We start from the raw sequence: 17,939 nt of genomic DNA on the forward strand, positions 1-17,939 counted from the left end.
AATGTACTAGACCATACTTAGATTAACACTACCTAGGACAGAGGAGGAAAGACAAATAACAGACATAAAAAATTCACACAACAGTCAGTTAAAACTTCTGAAGATTCAACACTCCATGTAAACATATGTAATTCTGATAAGAAATACATACTTAAATGAAAGCATAACACAGAAAAAATGAAGAAATTATCACTACAGAAGAAAAAAATAACCAATGGAAGAGCAAGACCCTCCATGGAAGACATCCCCATGATTTGAGCAGACTAGATGACAACAAGGAAGCATCGAATGCCTAGCTCAGAGTTGGAGACCTCTTCCCTGAAATGGTGGGGGGGGGGGGGGGTCCTTGCGGCACTGCAGGACCAATACACAACCAGGTGGTTAACACAAAAAAAAATCAAAAAAACATAATTAAGACCACTTAATCCGTGTCAATAAATGCAGAAAATGCCAAGAGAAATCAGAAACAATCTAACCGATTCTAGGATCCTGCAGCAGTTTAACTCAATCTGATCACCTACACGAGGACAATCATGTGGCAAACATCATTCACCAAAGCCTTGCTTTAAAATACAAATGCAGAAAAGACACCATATCTTACTATAAACACAAGCCTGATCCAGATTTAGAATCAAAGTTCTACAAATTACATTATGATCGATCCATTATTATAGATAGGTCAATCCATAATAATCATCCGGATATAATACTACAGGATGAACAAGCAAGAACAACTTACTTAATAGATATATCCATTCCAAACACATAACACACAGAAATCAATAAGTGAAAACCATCAGAAATATGCTGAATTAAAAGAGGAAATTAAAAGACATGAACATGGTATACATTGCAACACACACAAAAAGCTGGAAGAACTCAATAGGTCAGGCAGCATCTAAGGAAAAGAGTAAACTGTCGATGTTTCGGGGACCCTTCTTCAGTACTTGCAGTATACATTGTCCCAATAGTAATATCTACAACTGGTATCATCCCGAAGTCACTACACAAAAGCATTAAACAATTAGACCTACACAGCGATATTTATGTAGATCTCCAGAAGGCCACAATTTTAAACACCACTAGAATAGTCAGAAAGTTCCTAGCAATTGAGAAATGTGCCTGGCTACACCTACCCCTCAGGTTTTTACCAACTTGAGCGGAGAAAAAATAAATTAATAATAATAATAAATAGATAGATAAATAATACTGAGAAATTGAGTTGTGGAATGCTTGATAGTGAGTCCATAGGTTGTGGAATCAGTTCAGAGTTAGGGTCCTAACGAAGGGTCTCGGTCCGAAACGGCAACAGTGCTTCTCCTTATAGATACTGCCTGGCCTGCTGCATTCCACCAGCATTTTGTGTGTGTTGTTAGGGTGAGATAAGTTATCTATGCTGGTTCAGGAGCCTGATGGTTGTGGGGTAATAACTGTTCCTGAACCTGATGATGTGGGACTGAAGGCTTCCTTCTTGATGGCTGCTGCAAGAAGGAAGTATTGCTTGGAGGTGGGAGTACTCAATGATGTGTCCTGCTTTCTTGTAACAGCGCTGCTTGCAATTGTATTCAGTGGTGGAGAGGGCTTTTCCTGTGATGGACTGGACTGTAGACTTTTCCGTTCTTGGGCATTGCTATTTCCATACCAGGCCATGATGCAATCCAATGTGCGTCTATAAAGTAAATTAGAAGGAGCTGCTGGCAGGGATGACTGCAGAGCAGCAATGGTGTGAGTTTCTAGGAAAAATGAGGAAGGTGCAGGATAGATGTATTCCAAAAACAATGAAATACTCAAATGGTAAAATAATACAACCATGGCTGAGAAGGGAAGTCAAAGCTAATGTAAAAGTAGAAGATAGGGCATACAACACAGCAAAAATTAGTGAGAAGAAAGAGGATTAGAAAGCTTTTAAAAACTTAAAGAGAGCAACTAAAGGAATCATTAGGAGGGAAAAGATGGACTATGAAAGCAAGCTTGCAAATGATATCAAGAAAAGTACATAAAAAATAAAAGACAGATAAAAGTGGATATAGGACTGCTAGAAAATTAGGCCAGAGAAATATTAACGGAGGACAAGGAGACAGCAGATGATCTAAATGAGTATTTTGCATCAGTCTTCACTGTAGAAGACACTAGCAGTGTGCCAGATGTTGAAGAGTGTGAGGGAAGAGAAGTGAGTGTGATTACTTTTACAAGGAGAAGGTGCTCAAAAAGCTGACAGACCTAAAAGTACATAAATCACCCAGAACAGATGAACAGCACCCTAGGGTTCTGAAAGAGGTGATGGTGGAGATTATGGAGGCATTAATAATGATTCATTCTTTCAAGAATCATTGGACTCTGGCATCGTTCCAGAGGACAGGAAAATTGCAAATGTCATTCCACTCTTTAAGAAAGGAGGTAGCAGAAAGGAAACTATAGACTAGTTAGCTTGACCTCATTGGTTAGAAAGATGTTGGAATCAATTGTTAAGGTTATGGAGTACTTGGTGACACAGGACAAGATAGGACAAAGTCAGCGTGGTTTAAGGGAAAACCTTGCCTGACGAACCTGATGGAACTTTTTGAGGAGATACACGTAGGATAGATAAAGGGGATGAGGTGGATGTTGTACATTTGTATTTTCAAAAGGCCTTTGACAAGGTGCCACACACAAGGCTGCTTATCAAATTAACAGCCCATGGTATTACAGGAAAGTTACTAGCATGGTTAGAGCATTGGATGATTAGTAGGAGGCAGCAAGTGGGAATAAAAGATCCTTTTCTGGTTGGCTGCCAGTGACTAGTGGTACTATGAAGGAGTTAGTGTTGGGACCACTTCTTTTTATGCTGTACATAAATGATTTAGATGACGGAATAGATCACTTTGTTGCCAAGTTTACAGATGATACAAAGATTGGTGGAGGGAAAAGTAATGTTCAGGAACCAGGAAGGCTGCAGAAAGACTTAGACAGATTAGGAGAATGGACAGGAAAGAGGCAAATGAAATACAAAACTGGAAATGCATGGTCATGCATTTTGGTAGAAGAAATAAATATGTAGACTATTTTCTAAACAGGGAGAAAATCCAGAAATCTGAGATGCAAAGGGTCTTGGGAATCCTTGTGCAGAATATCCTGAAGTTTAACTTGCAGGTAGAGTTGGTGGTGAGGAAGGCAAATGCAATGTTAGCATTCATTTCAAGAGGTCTAGAATATAAGGGAAGGGATATGATATTGAGGTTTTATAAGGCACTGGTGAGGCCTCACCTTGAGAATTGTGAAGAGTTTTGGGCTCCTTATCTAAGAAAAGATGTGCTGGCATTGGAGCGAGTTCAGAGGAAGTTCACAGGATGATTCTGGGAATGAAAAGGGACGTTTATTGGCTTTGGGCCTGTACTCCATGGAATTTAGAAGGATGACAAGGGATCTCATTGAAACCTTTCGAATGTTGAAAGGCCTAGGCAGAGTAGATGTGGAAAGGATGCTTCCCATGGGGGGGGGGGAGACTAGGACAAGAGGGTACAGCCTCAGGATAGAGGGGAGTCCATTTAAGACAGAGATGCAGAGGAATTTCTTTACCCACAGGATGATGAATTTATAGAATTTGTTACCACAGGCAACTGTGGAAGCCAGGTTGTTGGGTGTGTTTAAGAGGGAGATTGTTAGATTATTGAACAAAGGTTACAGGGAGAAGGCCGGTGAGTGGGGCTGAGGAGGGGGAAAAAAAAGGATCAGCCATTATTGACTCAATGGGCCAAATGGCCTAATTCTTCTTCTATGCCTTGTGGTTTATAAATGTAGGAAAACGAAGACTGGACATTCAGCACATAGAACAGTACAGCACAGTGCAGGCCCTTCAGTTCACCAGGATGTTCCAACCATTCAACCTACTCCCAGATCAATGCAACGCTTCCTTCCCACAAGCTCTCCATTTTTCTATCATCCATGTGCCTGTCTAAGAGTTTCTTAAAAGTCATAGATAGAGTAGGCAGTCGGTATCTTTTTCCCAATGCGCACACCAGTTTTAATAAATCCCCCATTATATATAGAAGATAACACATAGCACACAGAACATTACAGCCCATTGCCCTAAGATGCTGTGCTGATGTTTTAAATTACTCTAAGGTGAGTCTGACCCTTCCCTCCTACATAATGTTACATTTTTCTATCATCCAGTTGCCTATCTACAAGTCTCTAAAAATGTCCACAATGTATCTTCCTCTTTCATCACCCTGGTAGCATGCTTCACACACTTACCTCTCTCTGAAAAGAAATCTACCTCTTGATATCCTAAACTTTCTTCAAATCATATTAAAATTATGCCTCCTAAAACTAGGCATTTATGCCTGGGAAAAGGTGCAGATTGTCCGCTCTGTCTATGCCTCTTATCTACACCTCTATCAATTCACCTCATCCTCCTTCACTTCAAAGAGAAAAGCTCTAGTTTGCTCAACCTATCTTCAAAAGACATGGGCATCCTGGTAAATCTGATCTGCACCCTCTCTGAAACCTCCACATCCTTCCTATAATGAAGCAACCAGAACTAAATGTAATATTCCAGGTGTGAGTTTTAGAAAGCTGCAACATTACCTCACAGCTCTTGAACTCAATCCCCCTCCCCCTAGCCCCCTCAACACACCATATGCTTTCTTAACTACCCTTTCACAGCTATATGGCAAGTTGAGGGATCTATGGATGTAGACTCCAAGGTCCCGCTGTTCCTCCACACTGCTAAGAATACTACCATTAACCCTGTACTCTCCATCAAGCTCCATCTTCCAAAGGTTATCACTTGGCACTTTTCTGGGTGGGACACATACCCGGCACTTCTCAGCCCAGCTCTGAATCCTATTAATGCCCCTCTGTAATCTATGACAACCTTCGACACCATCCACAACACCGCCAACCTTCCTGCCACCTGCAAACTTTCTAACCCACCCTCATCATCTCCTTATCAAAGTCGTTTACAGAAGTCACAAAGGGCAGGGATCCCAGAACAGATCTTTGCAGAACCCCACTGGTCACCGGCCTCTAGGCAGAACGCACCACAATTACCATCTGCTTTCTGTGGGGGAGACAAATCTTCAATCAAGTAGCCAAGTTTCCCTGGATCCCATGCCTCCCTTAAGCTGAACGAGCCCACCATCGGGAACCTCGTTGAGCATCTTACTAAATATACACCAAAGATTCCAAGAATTTTTATTATCAAAGTATATATGCAGTATACAACCACTAACATAAATCAATAAATGATTTACTTATTTTAATATTACTTCGTGTTAATGATCTTTAAATCATTTTGAGTCCTTTTACACACCATTAATAATTTCTTTTTATTTAAAAAAAAAAGCAATTTCTTTAAGGGCAGTGGAGGAGACTCCTATGTTGCTATGGATAGTGCTGGGCGTCAGCCTCACAGGGAGAAGCAACAACAGCAGCTGGATGAGCAGCAACAGAACTGGCTCAGCACCTCGATGCACTGTAGTGACAGGGAACTCATTATGCCGGTATAGGGAGAATCTCCTTGTGGGATTGTCCAAGGAGCTTCTCTGGGTAGAACTTAGGAATAATGAAGGGGTGATCTCCTTGTGCTCCAGTAAATGGGAGGTGACAACATGCGAGATAATAAGTACTCAGAGTCAGTTTGGCCTTGTGAAGGAAAGAGGCAAAGGTAATAAAGTTTAAAGAAACTTGCTTTAAGGAAGGGTATTGATTAGTGATGGGGAGGAACTATGTATTAGGTATAAGTTTATATCTACAGGAGCAACAAGAAAGACCATGTATTGAAATTGACAGGGTGCACAGCTGGACTGAGAAGTGACAGATGGAATACAACCCAGAAAAGTGTGAAGTTATTCATTTTAGAAGATCAAATTTGAAGCCAGAACATAAGGCTTATGGCAGGATTGTTGGCAGTGTGGAGGAACAGAGGGATTTTGTAGTCCCTGTTCATAGATCCCTCAAAGTTGCTGTGCAAATTGATAGGGTTGTTAAGGAGGTGCATGGTGTGTTGGCTTTCGTTAGTTGGGGGAAACTGAGTTCAAGAGCTCAATCAAACCCTAGTTAGACCATGCTTGGAGTATTGTGTTCAGTTCTGGTCATCTCATTATAGTAAGAATAGGGAAGCCTTAGGCACAGAGAAGATTTTTTTTATTATTGAGATGCAGCAATAAGAAGGCCAGTCCAGCCCCTCGAGCCTCCGATTTAATCCTCGGCAAATCATGGGACCATTTACAATGACTAATTAACCTACTAAGCAATTGGTCTTTGGATTGGGGAAGGAAACCAGAGCACCCAGAAGAAACGGGAAGAACTAACAAACTCTTTACAGGCAGTGGCAGGAGTTGAACCTTGGTCGCCCGTACTGCAGTGCATTGTGCTAACCACTACCCTACCATGTCAGGATGCTGCCTGGATTCGAGATCATGCCAAATGAAAATAGGTTGAACGAGCTAGGGTTTTTCATTTTGGAGCAAAGGAGTATGAGAGGTGACCTGGTAGAGGTGTACAAGATGATAAGAGGCATAGTTCGGGTGGATAGGTAGAGACTTTTTTCCCAGGGCAGAATATCTACTATAAAGGGGCATAATTTTAGGTGAGTGGAGGAGAGTATGGGGGGGGGTGGGGTCAGAGATAGGTGTTTTTTTTACACAGAGAGTGGTGGGTGCGTGGAACGTCTGCTGAGTTGCTGACACATTAGAGGCATTGAAGAAACTTAGATAGGTGCATGGATGATAGAAAAACTGAGAACAATGTAGAAGGAGGGGTTAGAATAATCTTAGGTTAAAAGGTTAGCACAACATCATGGGACAAAGGGCTTGTACTGTGCTATGTTCTATCAAATAATGGGACATTTATTGAAACTGCTGTGTGCAAAGCTGAACAACCTGTGGTACAGCTACTACATCCTCAGCTGAAAAGATTACACAGGAAGTTTGCTAACAGATAAACCACTATAGGTTTGATAACAGAAACCAAGATTACAGAAAAACTTAATTAAGTAACAAACTAGATCTTTGATTACTAGAGATTACTAGAGTTACCAGATAATTATCTGGATAGACAGGGTCTGATTAGGAACAGTCAACATGTATTTGTGCATGCAAGGTCATGTCTGACAGATCTTATTGAATTTTTTGAAGAGGTTACGAGGAAAGTTGACGAGGGTAAAGCAGTAGATGTTGTCTATATGGACTTCAGTAAGGCCTTTGACAAGGTTCTGCACAGAAGGTTCAATCGTTAGGTATTAATATTGAAGTAGTAAAATGGATTCAACAGTGGCTGGATGGGAGATGCCAGAGAGTAGTGGTAGATAACTGCTTGTCAGGTTGGAGGCTGGTGACTAGTGGTGCCTCAGGGATCTGTACTGGGTCCAATGTTGTTTGCCATATACATTAATGATCTGGATGATGGGGTGGTAAATTGGATTAGTAGTATGCAGGTGATACTAAGGGAGGTGGTGTTGTAGATAATGAAGTCGGTTTTCAAAGTTTGCAGAGAGATTTAGGCCAGTTAGAAGAATGGGCTGAGCGATGGCAGATGGAATTTAATGCTGATAAGTGTGAGGTGCTACATTTTGGTAGGAATAATCCAAATAAATGGTAGGGCATTGAAGAATGCAGTAGAACAGAGTGATCTAGGAATAATGGTGCATAGTTCCCTGAAGGTGGAATCTCATGTGGATAGGGTGGTGAAGAAATCTTTTGGTATGTTGGCCTTTATAAATCAGAGCATTGAGTATAGGAGTTGGGATGTAATGTTAAAATTGTGCAAGGCATTGGTAAGGCCAAATTTGTATTGTGTACAATTTTGGTCACCAAATTATAGGAAAGATGTCAACAAAATAGAGAGAGTACAGAGAAGATTCACTAGAATGTTACCTGGGTTTCAGCACCTAAGTTACAGGGAAAGATTGAACAAGTTAGGTCTTTATTCTTTGGAGCGTAGAAGGTTGAGGGGGGACTTGATAGAGGTATTTAAAATTATGAGGGGGATAGATAGAGTTGACGTAGATAGGCTTTTTCCATTGAGAGTAGGGGAGATTCAAACAAGAGGACATGAGTTGAGACAGGGAGCAAAAGTTTAAGCGTAACATGAGGGGGAATTTCTTTACTCAGAGAGTGGTAGCTGTGTGGAATGAGCTTCCAGTAGAAGTGGTAGAGGCAGGTTCGGTATTGTCATTTAAAGCAAAATTGGATAGGTATATGGACAGGAAAGGAATGGAGGATTATGGGCTGAGTGCGGGTCAGTGGGACTAGGTGAGAGTAAGCGTTCAGCACGGACTAGAAGGGCCCAGATGCCCTGTTTCTGTGCTGTAATTGTTATATGGTTATATAAAATAAAATGATTATTACTGTTAACTTAGTTAACAGTAAATCCAATTTTCTATTACAACAATAGATGCAAGCTATAAAATAAACAGTGAAACCTGGGTGTTGCCACGGCTGCATTCCATGTGTCCACTTGTACCTGGTGTTTCTCTGTTACCATGTTGGCACAATCCACCTCCCTGTTTACTAGTTATTGGCCCTCACTGTTCTTTCCCCTACAACGTTTCAAACAACTCCTTTGAGCTTATAGGGTAAAGACAAGTTACGAAATTCCAAAAGCAAAGAGGGACCATGAAATAATCTTGTTCAGTCGGATTAAAAAGAATCCTAAAACCTATTATTGATATATAAGGAGCATGCAGTTAACTAAGGAAGGAACCCAGGGAATATGACCAAAATAATGAATAAATATTCAACAGTTCAAACTTCAAAATTTACAATCAAGGTATGTATATGTCATCATACACTACTTTGATATTCATGTCTTTACAAACATTCACAGTCAAATAAAGAAATGCAATAGAATCAATGAAAAACTACACACAAAGACTGACAAACAACCAAAGTGCAGAAGAAGACAAACTTCAAATACAAAAAAAGATAGGTACCACAGGGGAGGGAGGGAAGAAAGGGCAGAGAGGAGGTGTCAGGGGTAAGTTTTTTTTTACACAGAGTGTGGTGAGTGGGTGGAATAGGCTGCCGGCCATTGGAATGGGCTGCTGGAGGCGGAAATGATAGAGTCTTTTAAGAGACTCCTGGATAGGTACATGGACCTTAGAAAAATAGAGGGCTGTGGGTAGGCCTAGGTAGTTCCAAGGTAAGGACATGCTTGGCACAGCTTTGTGGGCCGAACGGCCTGTATTGTGCTGTAGATTTTCTATGTTTCTATGAAGGAGAAGGAGGGAGGGAAGAAAGAAGGAACTATGCTGAGTTATGTAAGGCTATCCGCTCTGGTTCAGGAACCCTGATGGTTGAACAGTAATAAATGTTTCTGAACCTGGTGGTGTGGCACCTCAGGATCCTGTACATTCTTCCTGTCAGAAACAGTGAGAGAAGAGTGTGGCCTGGATGTTGTCCTTGATGCTGCTTTCTTGTGGAGGCACCTCTTGTAGATGTTCTCAGTGACGAGAGGTCTCTTGCTGTTCAGTTCTCCGTTCTTGGGCATTGGTGTTTCCATACCAGGGCATGATGCAACCAGTCAGGATATTCACCACTGTGCATCTACAGAAGTTCGGCAAAGTTTTAAATAACATGCCAAATCTGTGCAAACTTCTAATAAAGTACAGGCATGGTCGTGCCTTCTTTGTAATGGCACCTAAATGTTGGTCCTGTGACAGATCCTCTGAAATGATAATGTGAAGGAATTTAAAGTTACTGATCTTCTCCACCTCTGATCCCCTAATGAGGACTGGCTTATGGACCTCCAGTTTCTTCTTCCTGTGGTCAATAATCAACTCTTTGGTTTTGCTGACGTTGAGTGTGAGTTTGTTGTGGCACCATTCAACTAGATTTTTCAATCTCCCTCCTAACTGCTGATTTGTCACTACCTTTGATTTAGTTGACAACAGTGGTGTCATCAGCAAACTTAAATATGGCATTGGAGCTGTACTTAGCCTCACAGTCATATGAGTTAGGGATGGGTACGCTGATATTCTGGAGCATATAACGGGGAGGGGGGAGTGGTATAAATATTATAGGAAGTTTTAGAGAGGGGCAGAGGAGATTTACCAGTATTCTGGCTGGATTAGAGAGCACGTCTTATGAGGGTACGTTGAGTGAGTTAGGGCTTTACTCTTTGGAGCAAAGGAAGATAAGAGGTGATTTGATAGAGGTGTACAAGATGATAAAACACACAGATAGAGTGGGCAGACAGCACCTTTTTCCCCAGGGTGGAAATAGCTAATATGAGGGTCATAGATACAAGGTGATTGGAGGAAAGTGTAAGCAGAATGTCAGGGGTAAGTTTTTTTACACAGAGTGGTGGTGTGTGGAATGCAGTGCTGCGGGTGATGATAGAGGCAGATACATTAGGGACAGTTAAGAAACTCTTAAAGTTTCTTAAGCACACATGCACATGGATGACAGACAAATGGAAGGCTATGTGGGAGGGAAGGGTTAGATTGATCATAGAGAAAGTTAAAATAAAAGCACAACATCATGAAGCAAAGGGACTTTACTGTGTTGTAATGTGCTATGTTCTATTAGGGTGGATAAGTCCCTCAGGACTGATACAATCTCTCCCAGATGTCAACGGAAGCAAGAGAGGAGATTGCTGAGGCTCCGATGAAGATTTTTGCAACCTTGTTAACCACGGGGGAGGTACCAGAAACCCGATGTCAAAGGGCAATCAGGATAAGCCTGGAAACTAGGGGTTGTGACCCATACATCAGTAATTGGAGATGATTCTGAGGATCAGGAATTATGGAAAGGTAGGGACAGCATAGTTTTGTCTCGTGCCTTTGACTCAGTGTTTTCAAGTGGCGACTAGGAAAACTGACGAGAGCAGAGAGGGAGTGTGGTTTACTTGGGCTTTGGACAAGGTCTCACATCGTAGCTAGTGCAGAAGGTTAAGCCACAAGGGACCTGAGGAATATTGGGAAACTAGCTCAGCGATAGGAGGCAGACAGAAGTAGCAGATGGGTGTTTTTTTGACAGAAAATCTGAAAAGGGTGATGTACCTCAGGGATCCAGACTTGGAACTTTGTTGTTTGTATAAAAAATGCAAAAAAAATACTTAAGAAAGAAATCAATCAGGAGGACTAAAAGAAGACCATGAGGTAGCTTTGGCAGTCAAGGTGAAGGATAATCCAAAGAGCTTCTACAGGTATATCAAGAGCAAAAGGATAGTAAGGGATAAAATTGGTCCTCTTTAAGATCAGAGTGGTTGGCTATGTATGGAACCAAAGGAAATGAGGGAGATCTTAAAAGGGTTTTTTACAACAGTATTTACTAAAGAAACTGGCATGGAGTCAATGGAAAAGAGGCAAACAAGCAGGGAGGTCCTGAAACCTATACAGATTGAAGAGGAGGAAGTCTTTGCTATCTTGAGGCAAATCAGAGTAGATATATCCCCAGGACCTGACAGGGTATTCCCTTGAGGGAGACTAGTGTTGAAATTGCAGGGGCCCTGGCAGATATATTTAAAATGTCAGTATCTATGGGTGAGGTGCCAGAGAATTGGAGGATGCCTCATGTTGTTCCGTTGTTTAAAAAAAGGCTCAAAAAGTAATCTTGGAAATTATAGGCCGGTAAGTTTGACTTCTGTGGTAGGTAAATTATTGGAAGCAGTACTAAGAGATAGGATCTACAAGTATTTGGATGGACAGGGACTTATTGGGGAGAGTCAACGGCTTTGTGCGTGGTAGGTCATGTTTTTTTTGTGGTATTTTTTTGAGTTTTTTGAGGAAGTTACCAGGAAAGTGGATGAAGGGAAGGCAGTGGATGTTGTCTACATGGACTTCAGTAAGGCCTTTGACAAGGTCCCGCATGGGAGGTTAGTTAGGAAGATTCAGTCGCTAGGTATACATGGTGAGGTAGTAAATTGGATTAGACATTGGCTCAATGGAAGAAGCCAGAGAGTGGTAGTGGAGGATTGCTACTCTGAGTGGAGGCCTGTGACTAGTGGTGTGCCATAGGGATCAGTGCTGGGTCCATTGTTATTTGTCATCTATATCAATGATCTGGATGATAATGTGGTAAATTGGATCAGCAAATTCACTGATGAAACAAAGATTGTATCATAGTGGACAGTGAAGAAGGTTTTCAAAGCTTGCAGAGGGATCTGGACCAGCTGGAAAAATGGGTTGAAAAATGGCAGATGGAGTTTAATACAGACAAGTGTGAGATATTGCACTTTGGAAGGACAAACCAAGGTAGAACATACAAGGTAAATGGTAAGACACTGAGGAGTGCAGTAGAACAGAGGGATCTGGGAGTACAGATGCAAAATTCCCTAAAAGTGGCATCACAGGTAGATAGAGTAGTAAAGAGAGCTTTTGGTACATTGGCCTTTATAAATCAAAATATTGAGTATAAGAGTTGGAATGTAATGGTGAGGTTGTATAAGACATTGGTGACGCTGAATTTGGAGTATTGTGTGCAGTTTTGGGCATCTAATTACAGGAAGGATATTAATAAGGTTGAAAGAGTGCAGAGAAGGTCTACAAGGATGTTGCCCGGACTTGAGAAACTGAGTTACAGAGAAAGGTTGAATAGGTTAGGGCTTTATTCCCTGGAGCATAGAAGAATGAGGGGAGATTTGATAGAGGCATATAAAATTATGATGGGTATAGATAGAGTGAATGCAAGCAGGTTTTTTCCACTGATGCTAGGGGAGAAAAAAACCAGAGGACATGGGTTAAGGGTGAAGGGGAAAAAGTTTAAAGGGAACATGGGGGGGCTTCTTCACAAAGAGAGTGGTAGGAGTGTGGAATGAGCTGCCAAATGCGGGCTCACTTTTAACATTTAAGATAAACTTGGACAGGTACGTGGATGAGAGGTGTATGGAGGGATATGGGCCAGGTGCAGGTCAGTGGGACTAGCAGAAAAATGGTTCGGCACAGCCAAGAAGGGCTTAGCCTGTTTCTGCAGTGTTATGTTCTATGGTTCTATATAATGAATGAGAATATAGATGGTCTGATTAGTAAGGTTGCAGACAACACGAAAAGCAGTGTTTGATACAACTTTCTTTAGATAGTAAAGAAAGTTGTATAAAGATATAATGGGACATAAGATCAGCTGGAAAGTTGGGCAGAGTGGTGGCAGATGGAATTTAGTCTTGAGAATGTGAGGTCAACTCGAATAGAACATAGGGCCTTTGGGAAAGCTGATGTCTGTAGATACCTTGGGGTGAAAGTCCAGTGTTCACTTGAAATGGAGACATGGTTTCATAGGGTGATCAAAAAGGCATTTCATATATTTGACTTCATAGATGGAGGGTTTGAGTATAAGAGTTGGGATTTCATGAGAATGCACAGAACATTGGTTAGATATCATGTACAATTTGAGTCATTCTAATACAGGAAAGAAATGTTAGGAATGGGGAGAGTGCATTAGAGTTTTGTCTGGGTGATGCCTGAAATGCAGGGTTTTAGCTATAAGGTGAGGTTGGATAGACTGGGTTTACTCTCATTGGACGTTGAGAAAAGACCATAAAACTATGAGGGCCATGGATAGCACAGAAAGTCAGAAACAGAGGGCACAGAGTTACGGTGAGAGGGGAGAAATGTAATGGAGTTCTGTAGAGAGAGTGGTGGTTATATGGAACGATCTACCAGAAGAGGCGGCAGAGGAAGATACAAATACAAAGCCTAAAAGGCCTTTGGACAGGAAAATTGGAGAGGACTACATGCCCAATGTGGACAAAAGAGAGTAGCACAGACAGACATCACAGTCAGCATGGATGAAGTGGGCTAAAAGGGTCTGTTTCTGTGTTTATGTTTCCATCATGACTTACATTACCTAAAGGGCTTTTAATATCATAGAATCAGACAACTCAGAAACAGCCCATTCAACAAGTCACGGCCTTGCTTGGCTCAACAAGTCAAGTCTGCACTAAGGCTATCAGAGATATTTAAGATCAGTTTGAAGGCTCTTAACAGCTTGCTTCCCCTGCTTTTCTCTCCGCAGACACTGCCTGACCTGCTGAGAACCTTCAGCATTTTGGTTTTATTTTGGATTTCCAGCATACACAGAACTTTGCCTCTGTACAAGAGATCAGAAGTTCACCAGCAGTAAATAATCCCTCAGGTAGCCAGAACAACCACAGGAAACAATCTTACCTGGTAATGAAACTGATGTCCATCTGACATTAATGGATAAAAGTCCTGGCAGAAAAGATAAATATCATTACCAATAATTTCTCATCTTATTATCTGGAAAACCACATTCTCTGAAATGTCTGAGTTCTGAAACCATTAATTAATAATGTTATCATGCAATGATAACAAGTCATGATCCACTGCCAACCTCCCCATTAGCAAACCCTCCACACATGACTGGTAGCCCTACCTTCAAAGGTTCCACCTCCTGCTGGGACTAAGCCAGTCAACCAAGACAGGGTGGTTCCAGTACTGGCTTGGAATCAATGGGGACCACAGCAAACACAGTTAGTGGGAGAATTCCAATCAAAGGCTGAAATTCTTGATCATTTCACAAAGACTATTCTTGTCATATCTCTCCCAACAAGAAAAATGGGAGGGAATGTGGTGTTCTCCCGCTGCTGTCAGCAGAAAGCTCTTACCTCCTGCAACCGGTCGATGTACTTGCGGCACGTCTCCAGATCACAGTCTCCATGGATGACGATAATTCCCAGTGGAATTGCTGAAGAAAGAAAATGAAAGCATTATTACATTCCCTGGGACTTTCCATTAAACTCTGGGAGGATAATAGTATTCTGTGAAGAGTACATGGAAGCACTTTTATAGAGACACTGCATACTGAAGTGATTGTTCATGTAGACAACCTGAGTACATTCCCCAACCCTTAGGTCTGTCAGATTAGAACCCTATAGATTCATAGAACACTGCATCACAGAAACAGGCCATTCAGATCATCCAGTCCATGCTATACTATTATTCTGCTTAGTTCCATTGATCTGCACCTGGGCCATAGCCCATCATACCCCTCCCACCTATGTATTTACCCAAACTTGTCTAAACTGCTGAAATTGATCCCTCATCCACCACTTCCACTGGCAGTTCATTGCTCAATGTCATCACCATCATATCTCCCTTAAACATTTCACCTTTTGCTCTTAACCCATGACCTCTAGTTCTAGTCTCACCCAACCTCAGTGGAAAAAGCCTGCTTGTATTTACCCTATCTATACCCCTCATAATTTTGTATATCTCTATCAAATTGCCCCTCATTCTCCAGCACTCCAGGGAATAAAGTCCTGACCTTTCCCTATACCAGATTAGGGTATAGAGTAGTTATTGAAGAACTATTTTTCCAGTTTAAGTTTCCTATGCTTGTTTATATTTTTATATCATCACCTGTTGCATGTAATTGTTCAGAGAGATTTCAGTAACTGTAGCCGAGCTAATTCTGTATCTTTCTAGAAGCTTTTCTGCATTTTGTGCCAAGCTGCTGAACCTGACTATTTCATAGGGTATTTCTTATCACTGGAGTGTCTTGTTATCTCTCTAGTCCAGGGGTTCCCAACCTTTTTTATGACATAGACCGGGGGTCGGCAACCTGCGGCTCCCGAGCCATTTGTGGCTCTTTCACCTCTGTGCTGCGGCTCCCTGTGGCTTTGGGAAATAATTGGTCAGTATTTAATTAAAATGTATTTTATGTTAGTTTGTTAGCTTTTGAAATGTAATTCTAAATTTGAAGATTATGGTGATCTTGTACAATCTAAGTGTGGCTGGCACATCCGAAACGGCTCACAATTAGCCAGCATTCCGGCTAAGGGAGATAGCCTACGGGGGTTTGTGAGTACGCGTCTTTTGCAGCATCTGCGTCCATGGGGGCTGGGTTGAGGGAGGCTTAAAAGCAAGGCTGTTTAGTTCGAATAAAGCTATCTTTGACTGCAGTTTACTGACACCGCTACAATGTGTTTTTATCGCTGGCTGTCCAGAGGGGAGGTGCTGAAACGCTTTGTCGCGTGTCTGGAAGAAGTGAAAACTTTCCTGGGCAGCAAAGGGCTCACCTTTCCTGAGCTGGAACAGCCAGAGTGGCTGGAAAAGCTACACTTCATGGTAGACATGACAGCGCACCTGAACACGCGGAACACAGCTCTTCAGGGGAAAGGACGCACAGCCCTGCACATGTTGGAGGATGTTTTGGCATTCGAGCGCAAGTTGACGTTGCTTGCCAGAGATTTACAGAAAGGCACTTTGTCTCACTTCCCCAATTTGAGAGAGTTCAAACAAGGTCACGACATGATAATTTCGGAGTATTTACATTCTGCAATCATCGCAATGCAAACATCGTTTGGGAAACGCTTCTGTGAGTTCAGAGAGGAAAAAAACACATTATCCTTCCCGGTCACTCCCTTAAGCATCGATCCTTCCCTACTGAATACGACTGCATTGGCAGGTGTGAGTCAACCTGATCTTGAGATGGAACTGGCCGACATAGCCGACAAAGACATATGGGTGTCCAAGTTTAGACGCTTGACAGCAGACCTTGAAGATGTTGCCCGTCAGAAGGCCGTTCTTGCTCAGAAACACAAATGGAGTGATATTGAAAACCTTCCAAAACCGGACAAACTTGTGTTCGAAACATGGAATGCTATGCCCGACATTTATGTAAACATTAAAAAGTATGCGCTTTGAGTCCTGTCGATCTTTGGATCCACATATGTAAGTGAGCAGGTGTTCTCCAACATGAACTTTATTAAAAACAAACATCGCGCACGCCTCACAGATGACAGCTTGCGATCCTGTGTAAAGATGAAGGTGACGTCATACAGCCCTGATGTGCAGACGCTGTGCGCTGAGGTCCAGGAGCAGAAATCCCATTAACCAAGTATGATAAATATTTTAATTGCCTATTATTTTATGTATATTCATATTTTTTCATTGTTCAGTGAAATAGTCCTTTTATTTTTCAGGCTGACAGCTGGCTGATGTTATTTTTGGTTTGCTGCTGGCGGAAAATTTAAGTTCGGCGTTTTTCATAAATACAAGAAGGACTCAAATAGACATTGAGTATTTTACTTAAAAGTAACTTTCAACCCAACGTCTTTTTTTCGGAGTTCAAAATGTTTTTGTTGCATGCAGAAATGTAATTTCGTTTTCTCTGCAGGAGTTCATCAATTTCATAAATGCAACACATTATAGTTTGTTTATACATAGCATAAAGGCAAAAAAAAACGTTGTATGCAGTGTTATTTCATTTTAAATGTCAAACGGGTTTTGCGGCTCCCAGTGTTTTCTTTTCTGTGGGAAACGGGTCCAAGTGGCTCTTTCAGTGGTAAAGATTGCTGACCCCTGACATAGACCAATGCCACTGAGCAAAGGGTTCGTGTACCTCAGGTTGGGAATCACTGACTTCAGCCTTTAGTAGAGGACAACCACAACTTCTTTGATTTTTTTTAAAAGTTTTCCCTCCTTGTTCTTGTAAGACTAAATCAATGGCCTTAACCACTGAGTTTATACCTCATTCTTGACTTCCAAAGAAACTTTGGAATTACAATATTACCAGAATCAACAGGACCTTGATAACTTGTCAATGTTCCACTTATTGATAGCCCCTAATGGTGACAAGTTGTCATCAAATCATCACAGTTGAACCAATGTCAACCCACTGTAATTTAATTCAACCAGCAAGTAGAACTGACTCTGTTATTTTCCCGTGATTTCAACAAAGTTTTCACTGCTATTTCTGTTGTTTATAAAAAACATATTTAGCTACATCAAATAAACTAAGTTACCAGTCTTGGATTGATCAAGAAATATATTCTAAGGTAATTTTTTAAAAAGAAAGCTTATACGCACTGCCTGATCTCACAGTCTTGAGAGATGGTGATATTCATATGCACTTGAGTAAAATGTAAAAGTAAACATGTACAGTTTCAAAAAAATGGATCCGAATCAGGCTCAGGTTTACTATTACTAACAACACCTCAACTTCCTCAGGAGGCTAAAGAAATTCCACATATCCCCATCTTAACAACTTATAATC

The 17,939-nt window shown here is 41.5% G+C and overlaps 1 protein-coding gene across 2 annotated transcripts in view; it reads right to left on the reverse strand.

Moving 5' to 3' along the window:
- Window positions 1-17,939, reverse strand: part of dgki (diacylglycerol kinase, iota) — a 253,553-nt gene that overhangs the window by 34,477 nt on the left and 201,137 nt on the right. For both annotated transcript variants that reach the window (XM_059977765.1, XM_059977764.1), the window contains 2 exons: window positions 14,548-14,627; window positions 14,087-14,131 (listed from right to left, as the gene is read on the reverse strand). In XM_059977765.1, coding sequence (XP_059833748.1) covers window positions 14,087-14,131; window positions 14,548-14,627 — 125 coding nt within the window. The remainder of the gene's footprint in view (window positions 1-14,086; window positions 14,132-14,547; window positions 14,628-17,939) is intronic.

Source organism: Hypanus sabinus, chromosome 8 (assembly GCF_030144855.1).
Source record: "Hypanus sabinus isolate sHypSab1 chromosome 8, sHypSab1.hap1, whole genome shotgun sequence".
NCBI lineage: Eukaryota > Metazoa > Chordata > Chondrichthyes > Myliobatiformes > Dasyatidae > Hypanus > Hypanus sabinus.